The following is a 22,720-nucleotide window of genomic DNA, read 5'->3' as shown; positions in this document are numbered from 1 at the left end:
GCTCAACTTTTTTGATGAAATTTTTAGCATAAGTACCACAAGCTGTCTGCAATGTTCTCAGATGAGTATTAGCAAATCCAGGTGCAATTCAGTGTACAAGCAACAATCTTTGAAGTTTAAGATGATACAACAGACAGGTGCTTAAGCAATAATCTCTTCCTCTATGTTCTAAGACTCAAGATTTATGGTATTTTGTGCCAAAAGCAGAGCACTTAAAAAAAAAAAAAAAAAAAAAGTCTAACTTGCAGACTTTATTCCCATGTTTTCTATCAAGTTCATGTATCAAAAAGTGTTATTCACCAATAGAAAGTCCTATTAGCCATGCTTCCACACAAAATACCATTATTGCTGCTTCTTAAGTAATTGCATGATGAAAATCAGACCACTGACTTTATCTGGTTCAAGGTATTTGCCAGTCTTCTTGATTGGGATATAATTCAACAGTATTTTACACAAGTCAGAAACCTTTTTGCCATGTGTCTGCTTAAAAATCTGAAGGTTGTTATTAAACTTTCTGAATGTTGTTATTGAAGGGACATATTCTCAGCACCTTGGAAGCAGCTGTGTGGGAAAAAGGGGGGAAAAAGACAACAGTGTATCTGATTTCAGCTAAACAAGGTTGTAAAATAAATTATCTATTTCCTCTCACAGAACTGGAATAAACAACACTACAAGGCTCCCAGTAATCATTTTAAATGTAATTTTAGGATTAGATTTTAATGGTAATCTGACATATTACATTTGCATTCACTATTCAGTGCATTGATTTACTCACCTGGATGCTACAATAATCAAGAGAGGAATTGAAGATTAGTCACCATACGTCACAGATTTACATTTCTATCAACCTGACAGGCCAGATCTTGAAATATACAGTCTCCAGTACTAAAAACACCTATGCATATGTTTAATGTTAAATATATTGTCTTGTTCCATAAACTTCAACACCCCGTGCGTATCTTCCCCATTGACAAGCTATGTTTCTGTGGACTGAGGTTTTAATTCCTACAGTAGAAAATGTATTTATTTCTTGTTACATACTTATCCACAGTTACTTCAAAGTATATTACATCCTTCTCATTAGCAAACTCCAAAAATAATGAAAATATTTTCTAAATTCAACTAGAGGTTAAGACACCATAGGTATATCCCCACATCTTTCATTCTCCTCAGCAGTTCCCCACAAAAACTCAAACATACTGTTTGTATTTTCAAACCCATTTTTATCTCATTGTATTGATACATATCAATTTGTTTCAGCATGCTTTTGTTATCACGCAGTGACTGTCCCTCCAATATTATTTTACCATGACATGACTTGTTGCTACTTCTCTTCTTCCTTTTGGAAACCCAAAGCTGCCTTTCTGCTCTCTTTTTTCTTAACATCTTAGTAGTTCAGTTTCTCTAAACATGTTATTCCTCAGACACAGCCTTTCCCGAGACTGAGCACTTTGCCAGACATAATTTTTCAATCACAAAACTCTCCATTGAGAGTCCTCCTATACAAAATCCCCAGTAAGATTGTGGCCATCTACTTCCCTGCAAACAAAATAAATTCCAAAACATTAGTGGAACAATCATAGTGATGTCACTGTGTTACTAAGTCATGATTCTGGGCTATCAGAGAGAATATTATACGTGGTTTGGGGAAGCTGGGGAAAGATGTAGAGCTGCCACTTCTTCCATCTATGACACATTATTTCATCAGGCTAGTCAACCATCTAAAGACTTTATCCAAGCTTGTACACTGTGAATAAGCAGGGAGGAAGTATAAGGATCTCAGGCAATCAGCTGCACCACAGCAGAGCATCATTTCATGCACAGCTACAAGTAAGAATTATCTCAAATCTTACATACTGACAGTCCCCACTTTCATAAATGAAAATATCCTCTATTGACAGGGGCAGGAGGAGGGAAAAGTAAGCAGCATACACAATTTTCTCTCTCAGGAGAGGAACATCACAGAATCCCACAACATAGAAGCCCATCAAATTAATGCATCCCTACCAGCACTAATTATAGGTGCACTGTTTGAAACTACAGAGCCTCTTGCTTAACGCAGTACTACAATGACTTATTTATCAACTGGATGGTTTTGTCAGGTTCATTTAATCAGGAAGAAAAATCTCTGCAGAAATAAACAAAATCACACTCAGAAATGAGTAAACGTATTTTAGCTTCCAGTTGGAGATGCATAAAGATTTTTATAATCTTCTGATGTCAAAACATACATCCATTCAAGCCTTCTTAGCAGCAAGACACAAAAACTACCAGAACTTTCTATCAGCTTCCCCAAAATTATTTGCTCAGCTGTCAGTGGCCATCCAGGCACCCCTTGAATGTCAGCAGTGGAGAAGGTGGAACTGCACAGCCTCTCCCCGGTATGTGATTAAAGACAGAGAATATAACACATAATCCCACTGCAGGGATAAGACAGACATGGGGATGATGCAACTGCTCAGGTAAAACAAATATGCTCTGGTGTAAGAAAGCTCTGCAGCACCCACAAGCAGCACCAAAGCTGATCTGTCAGCATCTCCCCAGAGAGATCAATATTTTTGTTCAACATTTTTCTAGGTTTACTTATACCCTATATTTATCTGTGAGCTGAAAGAGAGACCATTAAGCCAAATGTCAAATTTATAAATATTATTCTCTTCTGCTCTCAAATGTCAATTTGGAAAAAGAAATACACACATACTCAGACAGATTTATTTCATTGAGAGAAGGGTGAACTTCCAGACTGTCTGCAGCCCAGTGTGAGCAAAGGTCCTCAGGAAACAAGGGGAGCTTGGTGTGTCAGACCACTGTGTTTTACAGCTCTCGCTCACGGTTACATCAAGCTTCTCTGCTCTGTTTGATGAAAGCAGTAAAACAATGCAAGTACTTAAAAGATTTACTTATGATTTTAACCTGTTATCTGAATCATCCTGGGATTTCTTGGAAATGATGACTAGATGCTGAAGGATAAATGTAACCTAGGATCCCCTTGTGGGAGTTCTCATCTCACGGTACAGTTTAATGAAGATCCCAGTACCAAATCCTAAGATTTTAACTGAAGGCAAGGAGACTTATTTTTATACATTACATAGACTCCGCTTCAGAAGCTGTCAGTTTGCATACAGGCAGTAAAAAGCCCCTTGGCTAAATACAGGCATCGAATAAAGTGTCAGTTAACAGTAATTTCACCCCGCAAGTGTTCTTGCCCATACAACTTAATGAAGAAAGATTGTTTTACGATAAGAGCAATGAAAAGGAGGAAAGAAAGAAAAAGGAGAAAAGAAAAAGACCTACAAAGAAATGACAGTGTTGCAAAGAACCCAAACAGCCAATTACGCTTTGATCATGGCTTGAATTTCAAGTGTTACTGTCATCATTATTTTCCACTGCACCACTTCTTTCCCTGATTACTCGGTATCTATGATGTATGTTGGATATACAGCAAAAACAAAGCATGGTATAGGCAGAAGCACTAGCTTATCTTTCAGCCATAATAAAGCCTCTCTCTCAAACATTATTGAGATGCCTGTCAACAAAGCAAATCTGAGCACTGAGTGGAAATGAGGCATAACATTTAATTCCTTCAATCAGCATTTTCCTGTTTGCCAGGAGCACCTCTCCTGGGTGGGCTGACAAGGTGCAAGCTAATTTAAAGATCCAGGAGAAGTCAAACTGCATCCGGATAGCACTGCTCCCACGTTAATTAAGAGGAGACTGAAAAGTAAAGTTCACTCAAAAATGGTACTGAGGGAAAAGATAACTCAAGGAAACATTGACTGTTAGGAAGCGCAGACAACAAAGTGATCATCAGACCTTCTTATCAGTAAAATTATAGTTTTCAGATTAAAGATTTAAGAAGTGTTATATCAAACATACAGACAAGGTTACTTCATATTTTGCTGGGAGTGTCTGATTAAAAATTGTACTATTTGCCGTTTTCACATTAATTTCCATTCAGAGCTTTCAGAGCTACACTGGAACACCAGACACGAAGCTCTAACACCAGAGGGAAGAAAGCAGATGACAAGGTCTGGACTGACCTGGCTCTCCAAAACAAGAAGCCTTCCCTGTTTGGAGGGGACTCTCTGCAAGTCAGTTCTTTGTCTCTGTACTAACACTTGCAAGATGAAGCAGCTCCCTCACAGGTCCTCTGGGCACGAGGAGCATTATACAGGGGGAACCCAAAGACTAAGGAGCTGCCCAGCTTTCTAGATGCTTTGCAATACCTTCTGACTGAACTGGCTCACCAAATAGCACTCATGTTACCGCTACTTACACACCGCAGAATTTATCATGTATAATTTCCCTCAATTTTGCCTGTCATTTATATTGTGATAGCCATTTATACCAGAAATCTTAAAGTCCTAAAACAAAGCTACAGAAAAATGGCAAAGACTACAGAAAAGAACCAGTTGGCATTTTGCATCCATAACCTTCTCCTCTCCCCTTGAGCAGGGTGCAGCCCTGCGCTGGGCTTCAATTCAGGCAGGCAAGCACCCAGAAAACAAAGGTAGCCCCATAGGACATTCATATGATCAGGCTGAGGTACTCTCCTCCTACTGAAGCGTGGGGCTATCTTTTATGACACTTTTGGTACTGTTGTATATGCTGCCTAACAACCTGATATGATTTTGTTTCTTTTCTAAATAAATTTTCTAACTATTATTTTCAAACTTTTTAAATCCAAAGTTAACTAGTTTTGTAATGTCATTCTGACAGAACAACTCTCAAGAACCTCAGCAGGTACAACCAAAGTTCAATCACAGGATAAAGATGATAACAGGTTTTAAGTAAATTGAAGCTCCACTTAAAAGTTTTCAGAGTAGAATCACTGTTAGTAAAGCTTTAAAATAATACCGGTATCTCACTTCAAAATTAAATAGTGAATCACTGCATACATAAAAGAAATCAAACACTTCCATATTATTTTTTCTTGGAAGTATATTTATTTACTTTAGCTAGTTAAAATAAAGATTGATTTTCTTACTCTCTCACCCCTTCCCACAAGTGTTCAAAGGTGTTTGTCATGTTTCACCATTTACCCAGAACAGCAGGGTGTTCCTCAGCAGTCTGCTCCTTTCAGATCCCTTACGTCTGCTGGAGAGACGACTGTCTCCCTTCAAAAAATTCAGTAGTTGGTAAAAATCAGATCTTACACTGACCCCTTCTCCAGAGTGTGGGTTCACAGAGCACCCAATCTTATTTAGATCCTGATTTCCTTGACACAAGCCTGCTGCTTTGCATTCTCAAACTGATGTATTTCTTTCGCATCTTACCTCCATAACACCAAACAGCTTAACAGTAAAGCAAAAATACCCACACATTCAGTAACACGTAAGCTTTGGGTAAAGGATTAGGAACAGCACAGGTTAAGAAGTAAAAAAAAAAAAAAAAGTACAAAAAATTTTGATCTGTTGAGGGATATGTGCACTACTTAGACATCACCAATTACTCTTTTACAGACCAGGCAGCTTGAATACTTAAAACACATTTTTCCTTTGCAGTCCCTTTAGCCCTATACCCAACAGCTTTTCTTCCATTCTGAGCTGCTTTCCTTTCATGACACTTTTCATAAACTCAGAAACTGAGAGATATGCCTAAATAAGTCGTGCATGTGTTTTTCTAGTAAAATATGGCCTCAGGAAACAGTTAAAATATAAAGGCTTCACCTAAAAGACAAAGCTGCATTTTATAATTCATTCTCATATTTGATTGCAAAGGACCTACCTGAACATGTCTCCTAAGCCCTTCAGCATTCCTTTCTTTGCCTTAATTTTATCCTTCTCTTTATCTCGATCTTTCTTCTTTTCTTTTCCAGCCTTTTTTCTGTCACCTTTATCTTGGCTTCCATTCATCTGTCTCTCCAACGAGTGGGATGGCTGGTCACTTGCTGTAGACACAGATTCTCTACCAGATCTTGAGCTTTCCTCTGTGTCTTCCTCCACTGAAAGTACAAATTAAGAAACATCAATGGGATAACAACAAAAAATAAAGGCAGTTTTTTGGCAGATTACATAATTTATTTGCAAGCAGGTTATATGGACAAAAATAAAATAATCCCATTCTTTTCCAAAATCAGTATCTGATGATTTGGGTTTCTCCTGGAATGCCCCTGTGTGCTATTACATGCAATCTTAAAGACAAGGAATTCACCTCTGCAGAACACTCTGAAAATTTGATTCGTGCTTTGTGGGTATTCTGAATAACATATAGATTAATAGGGAGGATTATTAAAGTGATGTAAATTGGACTCTTTTGTTTCACCATCTAAATCAGTTGAAGAAAGCTTCAGAAATGTCTGCAAGAAACAGCAGCAGTGCAGCATACCCTGTCAGGAAATTCTTAGTAATACTCCCATAAAAATATGAAAGTCATTAAGGACTGTTAACCCTCAATAGAAGCCTTAATAGACTTTTTCTTCTGCTACAAATACTATAATGGTTTTCTTGCACTACTTCATTTCCTGGAGAAGTATAAAGCATGTCATGCATCATGGCTTTTGTTCTTCCATAGCAGTAGTACTGCTTGCAATGGAGCAGCTTGGGAGGCTCAGGTGGGGAGATTCCACCAAGCGCAACAAGCAAAACCTTTTAAGAGCCCCTAACGTGATTCTTCTCTGTTTCTAATCCAAGAACAAGACCCAGAGAATCCTAGAGTATACCCAAGGTCAAATTTAAACAGACTACATGTATTGCAGAAAGCCTGAAACAGAAATGACCAAAAGAAACAATCCAATCAGAAATTGAAAACTCCCCCAGTAGTTTAGTAAGAAAGAAATAAAACATGTCAAGCACAGGAGTTAGAATACTGCAGCCTTTCTGACTTAGCTTAGAGTCAAGCTGTGATCACCCAGGAGCTTTAAAATGTTCTATCATCACCTTAAAAGCAGGACTACACCATCTTCCAACAGACAGCATAAAGCAGCAATTAGAATCACAGGTGCATACTTTGTAGTGTTTCCTGTAGCTCTAAGAGGCTCCAAACAACTTTTGGCAGTAGAGGTTGGAAAATAAAGTTTTGCTTTATTTTTTTTCAAGTATAGGGTATTGGAAATAAACTTTTTTTTTTTTTTTTTTTTTTAATAGCCAAAAGGATTTGGAAATTGCCATGACATAGAGGGGGAAAAAAAAATAAATCACTTTTTAATTTAGCATATGTTTACATATTATTATTACTCCTACTAGTACTATTATTTGTAGACCTCAGCGACTCCTCTACAGCCAATGAAAGTGTGTGATTTTTAAGAAATTTGTCATACATAGAGTACTGTAGAATATAAATTTGTTTTTCTTAGTCATCTTTCATATTCACCTTACCAGTAATTCACTGAACCTGAAAAGTCTACAAATCACTAGCTGAAAGCCACTCAATATTCTATCTTCTCTCTCTCAGATACTCACCCAGAAAATAGTGTTTATACTCTAATATTATAATACACAGACCTGTCCAATAGACTTAATACTTGCTCAGTGAGTATCCCAAGATTTCTATAAATATTCTCCAACCCTGGAAGATCACATAAATATATTTCAAGAAAAACATACCATATCAGATAAATATCAACATTAATAACTGTTTTTGAATCTCAGCTCTGAATTCCATACTCTGAATTACAAATCACCAGCAAGGGGAAAAAAGAAAAAGAAAAAGAAAAAGAAAAAGAAAAAGAAAAAGAAAAAGAAAAAGAAAAAGAAAAAGAAAAAGAAAAAGAAAAAGAAAAAGAAAAAGAAAAAGAAAAAGAAAAAGAAAAAGAAAAAGAAAAAGAAAAAGAAAAAGAAAAAGAAAAAAAGTGGTCCCCAAAATTCTTATTCATTTATCCTCAGGACTGCTATCAATTAAGTAGATGACACAACTTCTTGATTGTAGGCACTGATTTAATGTTTGGATAATTTTATTTTAGAAAATGAATACGCATTTCCTATACATCTGTGTACTAGCTGTACTTGCATTTTTTTGGTGAAAGTGTTGTTTAGACAAAGTTTGGGATGATATTTAATTATTATTAAGAGTATTGGAAAACCACTTTGGAATAGAGATGCTAATTTTTTGCATGTTAATTTATAGCTACAATCTGTTCCCATTAAACCAAATAGACATTTAAATGATTGTACTTGCAAATGATTATAATTAGTAAAATAAAAAATTAAAAATTAGAAATCTGGCAAATTCTGAAGTCAAATGTTTACTTGGTACTTCATTTCCAGAATTTCTAGAATTTTAAAGATGAACATATTTTGTCCTATGGTTGTTCATATTCATATGACAACACGTTATTTTACTCCTAAATATGTATTAAGTGTATTGTGCTATGCTGAGTTGCTGAACAACTTGTCATAACAATGCCTCGTCTTATTGTTTTGCATATTCTGTGGAAATAATATTGCCTTCTTTCCACAGTTGTGCTACAATAAATATTTGTCTATCACACACATTTTGCTCGCAGTTAATTCCATAGCTTAGAACAAGTCATGTGAACTACATGTAGGACGCCTGTTCTCTCAAAATAAACACTGGTGACTCTACTGGAGTAAATAGATTTCCAGTTTTCTTAAAAAGGCATGTCATGAAGAAACTTGTTTCACTTTTATGCAGAACAGTCATTCTGCAATTAACATACACCTAATTACTAGTGTTTAGAACAAATGCAAAGGCTGCTCAATTAAAAATTCAAGCCCAGGCTACAAATGAAACTTCTAATTTCTGCTAAGTTGAAGTAATGACATTAGGTTGCCACAAGACGCAAAATGCATTTGCTTTGGTGCTGTTATTTCCTTTCTTCTTTTCCTGCAGACTCCTATTCCCCCCTCCTCCCTATGCAGGATGCTGAAGCCAAAAAAAAAATTGGAGTATACTTTAAACATCAATTAAAGCTGAAAACTAGCGTCATTTCATGAACCACACTGTACTGAAGAGATCTACACAAACAGGTATTATGAAGCTATCCTCCTAATTAGGCCATAAAATGGAAAAGATGCACATGAGGAATCAAAGCTACTTAATGTGAAGCTATTTTGCCACTAAGCTTCCAGGCCTCTTATTGTGATATTTAATACAGCCGTAGATTCTAGCAATTAAGATTCAGCAAAAGATTAGAAAGCTTTGCCGATCTCTCCCAATCCAAATGCCCTGTTCTCATTCAAGTCACTAAAGATAAACATTTTGCTTTCAGTCAGCTATTTCGAGTATTAAGGAGGAAAAAAGAAGAGAAAAAAAAAAAAAAAAAAGAAAAGAGAATCAGGCAAAAATGATCTGTAAAAGCTAAACACCCACACCTTTCCACAAATATTACTTCTTTACAGAGATTAAAATTCATACCCATCTTCTCAAATACTTCTTAAAATGTTGTCCTGGAACTGGACACAGTGATCTGATTTTCATCCTGCATCTAGTAATTTAATAACATCTTTTTCCAAGGACAGCAAATACATTCATAGGAGAGTTAGCCCCTCTGCTACATATGCTACCTGTATTTATATGGCTTTCTTATATTGGGTGATGACATGTTAAGAATTATTCTATAAAATGTACTGCAGTGCTGTTATTTGCTGCTCCAAAGAGGGTCAATGTCTGGAAGAAAAAAGCACTCAGCACTGAAACATTTGGAGAAATACTTGGGAAAAATATCAAGTAACGCAAATGAATCCAACCTCAAGGGCATCAGCAAATTGACCACCAACATGTTTGCCTGGGTTTTATAATGCCAGAAAGCCACATTTTAATTTCAAACAATTACGGAATAATTAAATGCAATTAAAAAAAAAAAAAAAAAAAAAAAAAAACTTATGCCATGTCATTATGGCAGCAGTGAGACATTAGCCACATTAGTACCAGATTGTTAAATCAACTTCTATGTATTCAAAGGTGTCCAGGCTTTTTCCAGCTGAAGACATCACTTGGCAAATTCTCTGGAATCTGAAGCCACATATAATTTACACAAAGTGGAGGAGACTGCACAAACACAGAAATGTTCTGAAAAAGACAGACCTCAGTACTGTAGACCTAGTATTTTGAGCTGATCCCAGGCCCCACATGGCTGGGGCAGCTCTTAAGCTCCACGTTCACCATCAGAAGCAAAAACCTAGAGAGCCTTCTGTGCCATTCCTGGGAATGAGCTGTGTCCAGCCAACATCCTGCATTTGCTTTACAACTTGTCTGCTTCTATTACCCTGGCAGTCCAAGTTTCTGGATTACTATTTAGATGTTTTATTGTAATATATGGAAGCTATTAAAACGCATGCAACTTCAACAGAATGTGCGGTACTATTCATATACCTAGGTCACACTTTGTCCAGCCCTTCTGTACCATATGGGATTTGAGAACAACCTCACTCTGGCTCTCCCAAGATGGCTCTTGGTCCATCAATGCCAGAATTCTTCATCCACGAGGAAATGAGGACAAAGACTCACCCCATGGCATTTCACTTTCAGCCAGACGGTTTTGTCTGGTTTCCACTACTCCCATGCAAAGGATACAAAGGCCATCAGACAGTTCCTTTCCACTCTATGCATTGTATCCATAAGCTCAAAACCTCTTGCAGTAATCTCATAAACCTATACTCACCTAGAAAGTCTTTCTTGATAAGTTTTGCTGTCATGTGTAACTTCTGGATAAGCCCTAGATATTTAATGCCTCAAAACAGGATATTACTCAGTTGGCTCACAACAAACAAGACCCTTTAGAAAAATGCTGTCTTGTGTCCCAGAAGACCACAGGCATGAAGTTTGGGATAATGATCATGATCACTACGCATTTTCTCATACCTGTTCTTCTACTGGCCAGGAATAGATTGACAGCCAACAGCACCAGACCAGCATTTAGCCTCACTGCTGCGTGAAATTGCTACGTGCTGTGAGAGGGAAGCAGAATTCTGTCCATAACTACCTTTGAGAAAAGTGACTGGCAAAATGACCTCCCTTTCAGTCTCAGAACACTTTTAGAAACAGACATATTAAAAGAAAAACAACAGAAGAGTTTTAAAAAATAAAAGAGTGACTACACAAGTAGCTTACAACAGAACATTATAGAATGACACTTCTGAGAAAGATTTTCTGAAAGTAAAAAAATTTTAAAAAGAGAGTGAAAAATCTCTTTTCAAGCTTTTTCTGTTAGTATTCAGGCTAAATATTTTACCACTTCAGCTTTCCAAATATCTTATTCATTCATAAACTACTAACTAGCTGCAGGTAGACTGAAAAAAAAAAAAAAAAAAAAAAAAAAAGCTGGTGGTGTGTGACAAGTCGAAACTAGTACAACATGAAGGTTAAAAATTCAATAATTTTAATACAACCCCTGATTGAGGTAATTTACCATTCACACTATTTTCATTCAATATGAGTTGTCATTTTACCAGCCCATTCTTACATAGTTCAATAATGATAAGGTTAGCTTTGAAGTGATTCTTTTATGTTAATGACATTCTCCACATGTTGGGTCATACTTCGGGTTAAAGAACTGAAAATGTAAATGAATGCCCATTAGGGTGGGTAATAGCTGATCATTAACTTTATATTTTATTAGATCTGCCAGCCTTACTCATTCTAATTAAAGGACAGTGATTTCTTTTTTTTCCCCCAGACACTACAAATGTACCCTTTCTAAGTTAGATGCACATATTTTTGTAACATGAATTCAGTGTTTTTTTTTTCTTTCTGCGTAAAATGTTTCTAATTTACATCAGTAAATTAATTAGCTGTCTTAGAGAAAATTTTCATAGTAAGTAATTTAAGTAAACATAATCCTAATAATCTTATTTCCTTGTTTTAGGAAGGAAGGAAGCTGCAGAGTGTTGCAATCTGCTAATGCATATGAAGGGCAAAAGCCTGAACAAAGCCATGAAGAGAAGTTAGTTCTATTCTTTTAAAACCCTAGGATAACCTTCTATCACTTTTAATCACCTTCTAAAGGATTAACTTATATTGTTAACATTCTTTATGTATAACAATAGTTTACTTACGAGTTTCCATGCCTTCATCATCATCATCTGCTACAGGTTTATCATACGATTTGTCTATGGCAGCTCTGAAGCTTTCATTGCAGCCTCGTCCTCGGATAATTCGTGGGCGTGGGCGGTGGAAGGGAATATCACCATTCAGAGTCACCTCAGCAACTGCTGTCTGCAGGCTTTCTAATGAGCTGGATTTCTTCAGACCTAATGAAGGCCCCACATCTCTGGTTGGGGAACCTTAGTGATTTAGGGAAGAAAAAAAAAGTAATTAGAATTAGTGTAGAGAACTGCATGCTTGATTATGCATATCCATTGTGAAAGTCTTTGGGGACATGCTTAACATTATTCACATCATCTCTCAATAATCTGTAGGGAATTCTCTGCAGATTTGTTGGTCTCAGAAGTGAATGAGTATGTCAAGTTATAGTCAACGAAACCGACAATGTTAGTAACGTCTGGCTTTTCAAATTAGTGAAAAGATACCAACATCTCTTACTATTATTTTACCAATTTGAATGATAAAGTAATCATGGGGCTTTAAAAACACAGCTCATGAAAACAACAGAGATACATATCTAACTGCATCAGACAAAGCTATTAATTATTTTTTGTTTAGAGATGAAAATTTCATCTGTACTAGCAACTGAGAGCATATTCTGGGCATGAATCCTATTGCGTTTAGAGTAACATTCTTGCAAAGTACCCCAACTTCTGGCTTCAAGGCTTCATGTTGTTCTGGCTTCATGTTGTTTGGTTTTAATTGAGTTTTAAAGACTCGCATCAAAATGCTAACTATTTCATAATGAAATACTTCTGAGAAATATCAGTTGACTTGCTGGGATTTTGTGAATTTGTTTAAAAAAAAAATTCTGTGGAAAGGACCCACTTAGCCAGGCAATACCAGCTACCCAGCTGGAAAAGAAACACATTCCTGGCAGTGACCAGGTTGGTGCTTGGGCAGCCCTACAGCTGGGGCTGAGGGCAGCTCTTATCACTGCTGCACGCTCAGAGGAGTGCCAAGAAAGCCCTAGCCAGTGTTCTGCAAAACTTCTTCCCCATCCAGACTTGTCTTCTTGGCTTTGTGGACTAAATGTCTAGCTTCTGTTTTTAGATACACACACTCACAGTGCTGACAATTGCACAGTTGGATCTCACAGTTAAAATGGAGAGAGATCTATCAGGCAATAAACTGATAAATAAAAATTTTCTGTGTTTATTTAGAGTGATTTTGTTCAGAAGTGAAGAATAGTCCTGGCCAGCTCTTCGATAGGATTTGTGGCTTGAGAGATAGAAGAGACATGATCATCCCAGCCAGATTTCCTGAAGTTATGAGATCAGAGCCCTCACCCAGAATATAGAAAATCTCCTATTTTCTTGACCTGAAGGGAGCTGAGCAGAGAAGGGTGCTGTGGCACCACAGCAGTCCCTGGGGGTGGGTAGTTAGTCACCACCCTCATCTTACAGAAGTACAGAAAGATCAAGGGACTTGTTCGAAGCCAGACACCTCCAGGAGACAGAGCCAAGCACTGAACAGGGCCACCAAACCAATAAACAACCTGCTTATAAGCAAGGTCTGGTGTGAATGATGCAAAAAACGAGTTATCCTTTTAAAGTATTTATATCAGAATAATATAAAGCTCTGGAATTGATTCCTGTTATGGCAGATGTTAGGAGGGAGGAGAGACAGTATCTGTCACACTTCTGTGACACAGTTATGTGAAGTTACATTAAATGGGGAAGGGGGAGGAGGAATAGCACTAATAACAGTTTCTCTCATCAGTCAGTTTTGGGTGGTGCGGGATGGAAGCTGGAAGAGGGGTGCGGGACCTGCAGAAAGGCAGCATGGCAGGTCCTCACATGTTTTTTGCTAGCTTGGTGTTAGGTAGAGCAAGGTGACAAATGCTGTCATTTTCCACTCATCTATTAAGAGTCTGAACAACTAAGTTAAAATAAAATCCCTTAGATCAAATAGATTCAAGAAGCAGCTGTCAAAGAATTACCTGTAGCTGCCCTACTTTTGAGATGAATTTGTAAACAGAAACAAAACAACAATCCTTTTTCACAGGTCTGGAGAATTGCTGCAGTTTCATTCCCCCAGAGGTCTGGGGTCCTGCTGTTTTCACCCTCAGCTGGAAACAAACACACCCCACCAAATTCAGAATTTTATCTTGATGAACTCGCATCTCACAGAAGAAGCCACCCTCTCGCCCACTGCCCCTGTTTGTGAGGGTCATGAGGATAGCTGGGGGCACAGAGCAGCTGCTGGGGTGAGCAAGAGCAGGCAGCTGGGACAAGGATGTTTGATGGCTTCCCAGCTGTGCAAACAAACTGCAGTCCAGGTTCCCCCAAGTTTCGAACATGGCCCGAAGTCTAATGCAAGTATTTTCATAGAACACTATACCAAGTGAAAGAGCTTCAACTTGGGCAATGCCCTAGAAGCTGTCCACTTTCTAACATATGTCACAAATTGCTGGTCCCTCACTAAAGCCTGCAGTACACAACAAATAAGATTTTGGTTTTTTGCTTTTTGGGACTGTGTTTTGATAAAAACAATCCACAAGACAGAAAAGAAAAATGAATGCAACATTTTGAAGGGGAAAAAAAAAAAAAAGAAGAAGAGAAGAGACAGGACAATCCTATATGAACCAGCTGTTTGACAGATTCAATTTCATATACAAAGGGAAAGGGTATCCTCTTACATGGCAACTTACTGTAAACTCCCTTATTCCAGATTCTGCTTTGCAACCTTCTAAATGAAATGCTCGTATATCTTTTCCTAATTACTGAGTGGCTCTTTTTGTAAACAGTAATTATAAAGCAAGCATTTATATGCCCATTTATGTTCATACAGAACATTAAAAAAAAATCCATTTCCTGCTACCCAATACAGATCTTTGTGAGAATAATATTTATGTAAGTTGTGCTTTCCCAAAGGAAAAGCTAGATGGGATATGACCTAATGTTCCTCCAATACTGTAAAACTAATAACAGATTACAGAAATGATACGAATATTTATTGAACTTGGGTGGTCATGAACACAAATGTGGACAGGTTGCAGAATTTGAAAGAGGAAAATGTCATTACACAAGCAGTTTAAGCACTGTGATCGTAAAGCTATGTGTATTTCAATACCTTCACCAGCTTCTATGGCCACTTCATAGCAAGTTTGCTATTTTCAAAATATATGGTTAAGCCTCCCTGTAAATTGAGTGAGTTCTGAATTTATTACTAGAATTCACTAGCCAGAAAGTGAGCTGTTTATTCATAATCCATTGAGAAACTGCAAACTTTCTTTAAGATGCATTTTGTTTAAAATTTATGAGTCACATCAAAACCTTGTATTCTAAATACAAAAATGTCAGCATTTTCTTCTAGACTTTACAGTGCTGGTGGTAATCATCAGAAATGTTATCTGCTGAGTTCTATTTTGACAGCAGAATTTGAAACAGAAAAATAAAAAGAAAGAAAGAAAAAAAAACACATCTACCTAAACCATCTTCATATGACTGAGGGATGAAAGGGGTTCTTTTATCATTTTTTAAAATTTGAAGTTAATCAAAATTTTCCATTCCAACAATTTTATTAACAAATAATCCACCCTTTGAGGTGGATTCAGCCATCTGCAACACAGAAGCACCCCATCCGTAAATCCTACCGCGTGCGCAGCCTCCCTGCACGCTGCTTACACGTCCATCCACGCTGCTCTCCTCTGTGTGCCATACACCCAGATCCACCTCTCACAGGCTCTGTGCCATGCTCACGCCATCCCAAGCCCCTGCCCACCAGGCATGCACCGCCACCCTTGTGTCTCAGCTGGCCAGTCCCTGGGGATAATGCCAAGCCTTGCTCTCCAGACCATGCAGCACCCTCTGCTCATGCACGACCTACGGGCGTTGCATGCATCTGCTCTCATGTGGCACAGGCACCTCAGGGCTTCACCGCACACACAGATCCAATGAGACATCTAATACTCACAGACCACATTAAACCTACGTGATGCTCCCTGCTCCAAGCCCCCTTTTTTTCCCGTGGCACTGACTCTGTTTAACAACTCACGATGCTCCCACCTCTCTAATCTTACGTTAAGTATTTATAAGGTGCCACAAGTCTGCATGGGCGAATTGCAAAGGCAAAAAGTCTGGTGTTAAAGGACGTAGGAGGCTTCCTTTGGTGACTATTTTTAAAAGCTATAAAAGTATTTTTTAGTGCTATAAAAGCACTTCCCTTTAAATGATTTTAAATGATGCTTTTGTTTCTTTCTGAAACATTATTTTTACTAACTCTTAGGTTAAATGCTACCAGTGACGTCAAAAACTTCCCTCTATTTGATTAAAGCAGTTTTGCAAAGGCACAAAGTCTACTTTTAAGCACTTTCTTAAAGGACATTAGTCTATTTTTGAATTTACTAACATCTGCTACATTAGATTTGATAAATTCTTCTATTTCTGGTTCAATTCATATGAAAAGAGTAACATTTTTTGCTGGAAGGGGGGCAGGGGAAGACTAGAACAAGTAACTGCATCAAAAGTATTTCAGCTTTGTTTCCATTTAATAAAAGTTTACTTTAAAAGCACCCTGTAAAAATAAATAATTTAAATACATCTTCTGTGTTGGATTTGCTTGTTGGTTTTGCTTGTTTGTTTTGCTGTTGTTTGGCTTGAGAGAGTGTTTTGGCCTTTCCTCACTGTGGACATGGAAAAAAGAAAAAACCAACCTGCTAGCATGCCTGGGACTCAATAAATGAGCCACGCTCAATTGCTACTGAATATACTTCTAACCTCTAGAATGAACTATAAACACTGCAAGGATTAGGCACTTCAAGTGAACTACAGAAAGAAAAATAATTAAAAATCTATTATAGTTACTAGGGCTAGTGAGTTCTACGCTCTCCTTTTCAGCTAATACTATTAAATCCAACTTTGACTGCAACAGTGTTTGTTTTTATTTTTCTTTAAAGTAAATATATGCTGAATTTGTCTGGCTTCTACAGTTCATCAAATAATAGTTCACCACACATTTGATGTATTTTTTTTCTTGTACCAGATGATTTTTCAGCCAAATTGCAGTAAGTGGTTTGTTTAAAAACCACATCCATCTTCAGTAATGGGAGAAATGCAATGTTTACATACTAAACCTGGTTAAAAGCACACAAAATAAATAAGAAAAAGTATAGTCAAAGGTGTGGTGTGTTTTTTTTTTTCCATTTTTTCCAGCCACTGAGCTTGCTGTGCACAAAATATGTAACTGCTTAGTCCAGATGGTTACGGTCACGCTCGTTCACCCAAGTTGTCTGACGTGTCTCTTTTTGGAATTTAATCCAGGTGTCACACATATAGAAAAACTATACTCTGTTGACACCACCAAAAGCACTATGCACTTTTAAACCTAAGCATCATATTTTGCTAAAACACAGGATTTACATCATTGTTATCACATCCCATTCCAATAAGCAGGCTAATAATTAAATGAAGAATTATTTACAAGTAATTTGTGTTTGATCTGTAAGTTCTTTTTCTGTGAATAGTGCTCATGGTGAAGGCAGTTCCCAAGCTCTGTTTCTTACCATAACCATTAACACAATTCATACATTCTGATGGCCCTAATCTTTCAAAACATTCAATATTATTTTTTTTATTCATACTCAATTTGTAAGGTTGCAAGTTTATGACCATATTCTACAACATTTTAAGAGCTTGAAGTTTTATCTGTTTTAATAAAAAATATAATGCAGTCAATTGATTAGTTACAGCTTCTCAATGTTCCTACTCATGTTGTAAAGTGTCGTTAAACAGAGATGCAGTTGTGAATTATTAATCATAAATTCTGCGTGGAATGCCCTGCTCCCCAAATCATGCTAAAATAAATAATATTGTCAGGTTTAAAAGGTGAATTGTTCCTAATTAGAGCTAAGTAATGTTATGGTGTCCTCTGGATCTAGCCTAATTAAAACAGCATTCCAAAGGTCAAAAGCTAACTTGTATTAATAAATCATAAAGGCTAATAATTGCAGCTGGTGCATTATTTTAATTACTAATAAAAAATATGCTTTGAAAGCTATTTCTCATTATCATTGTGTGAAGTGTTACAATCTATCGTATGTGGAAAATATTCTATTTACATATTCTTTTGTTCTGTTACACTGCTCTGGTTTCAGTTCCAAAAGCAAATCGAGTTGCACTAATATTCCTCAGTTCAACTCACAACATCTATCTGATGACCACTCAAGGCAAAGACAGCAATTTTGGAATTAAAGGAATTATTTTCAAGCACTGTGTTAGCAGTGTAAGCCAAACATTTGACTCTTCTACATTCCTCTGAGTTTGAAGCGAGGAGAAGATTTTCCAAGATTTCGTTGAAAGGACAAAAATCAAGACAACTGTGAATATTTATGAGTTCAAAGTGTAGAAACAGGTGTCTACCTACAGCCAGATATATATGACCTGCTTGAATACACCACCCTAGATACTTATCTCTATAGAGAATTTTCTTTTTCTCTATGACTTGATTATTCACAACAATAGAGAGCAGCCATGCAAGTACTGGAATATTCATGTTTTCATGCAATTTGATTGGCAGTTCTGTAATTGTGGTAAGCTGCTTTGACCAAGGTTTCTATAGCAACAGCCTTACTGTCAATTCTTACCTGTTTTCTGGTCATCCATTGTACTGAGCTTAGTCTCGTCAGCTACTGTTAAAAGGTAAATGTATAACGGTTAGCCCAGTTAGTGCCCATGCCCCACATGCATCCAACATTCCTTTTTTTTTTTTTTTTTCTGTATTTTTTTTCAAGTTAGGGGGGCCTTAGCAATGTCATCCTTCATGCATATAAACTGTAACAGTAAGCAAACATTCTGGATAGAAATGGCAGCAAACAAGTAACCTTCATGCAATGTCAGTCGTGTTCACATCACAGGCAGGTACAATATGTTATTTACACGTTAGCACATCGCAACTAGTCAAGACAAGTCAATGCCACCAACCTTACTGTCCTCTGAAGAAGTTGGTGAATTAGGGATTGCAGGTAAGATACTGACAATTATTGTAAAGGAGCAAATCTGATTATATTTTATTATTCTGAGTATGGATTTTTGTGTTTAAGCAATTAAAACTCACTGTTTAAGGTTACTAGATTCCGTACTTCAGAATCTAAATTCAATACAGAAAAATAGATGGGCTGGTTAGCATTTGCTTCCTCTCAGTTGTTTTACCAGTTAAAATGATCACAGTTGATGGCCTGTCTCAGTTGCTCCTAGTTTCAGGGCTTCTGATATAAATATAAAACTTAGGTCTCAACCAGAAGTCAAACTACCTTGATTTTCTAATTCTGAACGATTTCTACAAAAAAAAAAAACACTTTGCATCTTTAATATCTTAATCAAAATCCACCTATAAAATAAAAGCTACTAAGGGTCTTTAAGGCTAATTGAATTATAATCATGAACTGAGAATAATTCTATGCACCCATAACCACAGCATGGTACATTTTTACACAGTTTTTCTACATGGATTGTTAAATGCACTTTTCACCTCTATTTTAATGAATATATTCAATATTTACATATAGCTGTATATCCAGAGGGTTCTGATATTTAAATGTATGGACATTTACAAGTGGTAAGAACAATACACAGGCCACTTGGACATTCATGTTAAGAATACTTTACTTCACACCAGTAGACCTTATGCACAGTATTACTGCACATAAATAATGTGTTTGAAATTAGAAAATCTATATACTTACAACATGAAAATCAGGTTCAAAGAAAACAATTGAAAAAATATCACTCACTACCTAGATCCATGCTTTTGGATTTTCGTGTTTTAACAAACTCCAACTGACTGGCATCTGAAAATTGCTTTGTACGCTTTTCTGACATGCTCTGGCGTCCAAAACCCTCTCGCTGGAAGGCAAGCACTGGATCAACATCTGGACTAAGAGTGCTGTAGGAAGGGAGAAAAATCATGTGAACATTTATCAAGATCACGCAACCTTTCACTCTGCAGAGAAAAGCATTTATTTAGCATGTGACTTCAACCAACAATAAAGTACACATTTTTAAATAAACCAATGCAAGTAGTCAGTTACACACACAATGAATTTGTTTCACTGCATCAAGCAATTCCAGTTTAAAAGAATAAAAAAATTCACTCACGAGCTTTAATGAAAGATGTACATATCTCGTGTAAACTATACATATACTATCAGAATATATGACCTCAACACAGGAATAATTTGAGGGAGAATAAAAAAATCCATTTTCTTAATGAGAAACCAGTATATTCTCTTAATACCAACTTATCTTATTTTTCTTCATCACAAAATATTTTTTGTAAAGCATACACAGAATCTGACCTGCCTGAAGCCCCCAGAGACTTCCCAAAGTTCTTAATTTAAGGACTGCCTATTAAAATTCTATAGCATTTCCTGGTTTTAACTTGGCTATGATAGACAAACATATTTTTACTTAGTACTCCACTAAAGAGCAAGTATTCACCACAATGGTTTCATCATTAAGTTGGACTCAGATTTGGTCTCTTCTGCAGGTTTCTTGCATGACCTTGGCTTCAGAAGCTTTCTGAAGACAGATTTAATAATGTCGGTCTGATGTTGGTAGAATCATGAATGCAAGAACACAGGCAAAATGAGTTTGGTGTGCAAGCTAAACCCTAGGCTTGGAATGTGTCACCGTGGCCACACCACAGAGAAAGGGAGAGAGAGGGAGAGAAGGAGAGAGAAAGAGAAGCAATTAAATGACCACTGTAAGATCACTTACTGCAAATAGAAAGAAAATTCACACAAGGGTCTTCTGACTCCCAAAAAAGGGAAAACTGTTAATAAGAGCCTGAAGGCAAGCCCAAAGATTTAGATTTCTACTTAAGTTGACAGAAGAAGAAATCTAAAGCATAAATTACTGAGAAAAACAAACAAACAACAGGAAAAAATAAAAATAAAGTACTTTGCACCATCATTATCTATCCAATAGGGAAAAAAATCCTCAAAATTCCTCTTTCAATTGTTGCACTTCACGATAAAAAAGCTGAATATCTTGTCACTGAGATCTCTAAGCATGTCTCTCTACATGTCATTCAAAATATTGTATACCTACATGTTACTATGCAGTATATTTCAAAATAATTATTTTCTATTTTAAGGGCCAGTTAAAATTCACATTTTATACCTAGTGAGAAACAGGAAAAGTTTCTGCAGAAATGAACTTACACTTTTAAATTATGTAATGTGAACATGCTTATGCATGCCACATACTGTAATTTATAGAAGCATCTTTGATCGAGAAACACCTGGGTACTAGGCACAACAATGAAGAGAGCTAAGGAAATGTGTCCAGAGGCATCGAGTCCTATAAATGATGAAAATCACTATCTGCATTACTAGGCAGTGTAGAAATTCAGTCTAGTAGTGGCAGATTTACAAATAATAAGATACGTGCGTGTGACAAGCATGTAATACTTAAATAAGAGCAGAATCAGAACTTTTTATGGATAAAGTCAATGTCAAGTGCCTTTTGACTTTAATATTTCTGGCTCAGGCTCATAATGTTTTACATTTAATTGCAGCAACTATTTCAGAGATGTCTGCATAGTTTAGCAAGGTTTTGAAGCATATGCTTAAAAGCTCTGATGAATCAGAGCCTGAACGAAAAAAAAACACTATTTAGTCCTTGCATTCACATCCACAAAACAGGGAAAAAATGATCTCCACACTACCAAAAGGTAAAATGGATGTAGTCAATACATCCTTCTAGCATTTTCAGCAGTGCAACTTGTAGATGAATATGAACCACCTAAGTTTGAAAACAATCTCTGAGTGACCCAACTCAACACCTTTTGCAATCAGGTCATAAATGGCTTTCCCAAGGCCACACAGGAGTTTCTGGCTCTCTACTAGTCAGCACAGTCTCTGAAAGCTCGAAAAATGTGGTTTTACTAAGTGAAAATTTTCTCTAGCAACATCTGTTAATGCAGCTCACGTTAGTTAAGGATGACCAGCTCCATCCTGCCGAACAAAATGTATCATGTGGCACTTCCTTCAAAAGGGGTGAATTTCTAACACTATTTGTTTTGGCTGCATGCTCCGTTTTTCATATGAGCTTGCTTTGATCAGCATACATAAAGCTTCTAATAAAGCTGAATATCATTTTCATGTAAATACAGCCTGCATGCATATATTCATTTGAAGTCCTGAGAACACACTGAAACTCCAAAGTTAAACAAAACTTGGAAAGGGCATTCTCATGTAGAGGATGGTGGGGTCTGACACAGCATCAGCAATCACAAATTCTGGAGATCAAATCCCAGTGTTTCAACTGTCCCCATGTTTAAGGGCATTGCCCATATCTGCATTTAGCACACCTATCTTCCACGCACATTTCTTATGGGGATTATTACCGTATGTTTGCATCGTATCTGGAATACGAGCGGAGCTATTTAGCACCAAAAATTACTTACTCTCTGACATCATGATATCCCATACCTTTTTAGAGTACAAATGTCAGAGTCCTACGTTCTGTCATCAGTTTTCATGTTCTGGTTTATTTCTATTATTAATGATCCACAGGTGTTTTAGAAATTAGGGAACATGCAGATCACAGGAGTTTGAATACATCTATTTTGCGCAAAAGTGTTCAAAAGCCCCACTGAAGATCCGTAACTAGAAAAGCCAGAGAGCACAGAGGAGTAACTAATATCCCTAAAAATGCCTCATTTTAATATTTTTCAACTACATTAATGGAAGACAGAAGGTGAATTTAATGCA

At 36.9% G+C, this 22,720-nt stretch overlaps 1 protein-coding gene across 13 annotated transcripts in view; it reads right to left on the bottom strand.

Moving 5' to 3' along the window:
- Positions 1-22,720, bottom strand: part of PARD3 (par-3 family cell polarity regulator) — a 446,166-nt gene that overhangs the window by 135,689 nt on the left and 287,757 nt on the right. For 10 of the 13 annotated variants that reach the window (XR_014618202.1, XM_084281993.1, XM_084282001.1 and 7 more), the window contains 4 exons: positions 19,739-19,887; positions 18,590-18,634; positions 11,955-12,182; positions 5,728-5,944 (listed from right to left, as the gene is read on the bottom strand). Coding sequence is in view for 12 of the 13 variants with exons in the window: in XM_084281993.1 (XP_084138119.1) it covers positions 5,728-5,944; positions 11,955-12,182; positions 18,590-18,634; positions 19,739-19,887 (639 nt within the window). In the remaining variant the exon portion in view is untranslated. Of the gene's footprint in view, positions 1-5,727; positions 5,945-11,954; positions 12,183-18,589; positions 18,635-19,735; positions 19,888-22,720 lie in introns of all 13 variants that reach the window. The other 3 variants (XM_084281998.1, XM_084282004.1, XM_084281999.1) reach the window with 2 other exon arrangements.

Source organism: Netta rufina (genome assembly GCF_964035555.1).
Source record: "Netta rufina genome assembly, chromosome: 2".
NCBI classification, from domain to species: Eukaryota; Metazoa; Chordata; class Aves; order Anseriformes; family Anatidae; genus Netta; species Netta rufina.
This window is presented reverse-complemented; position numbering and strand designations above follow the sequence as displayed.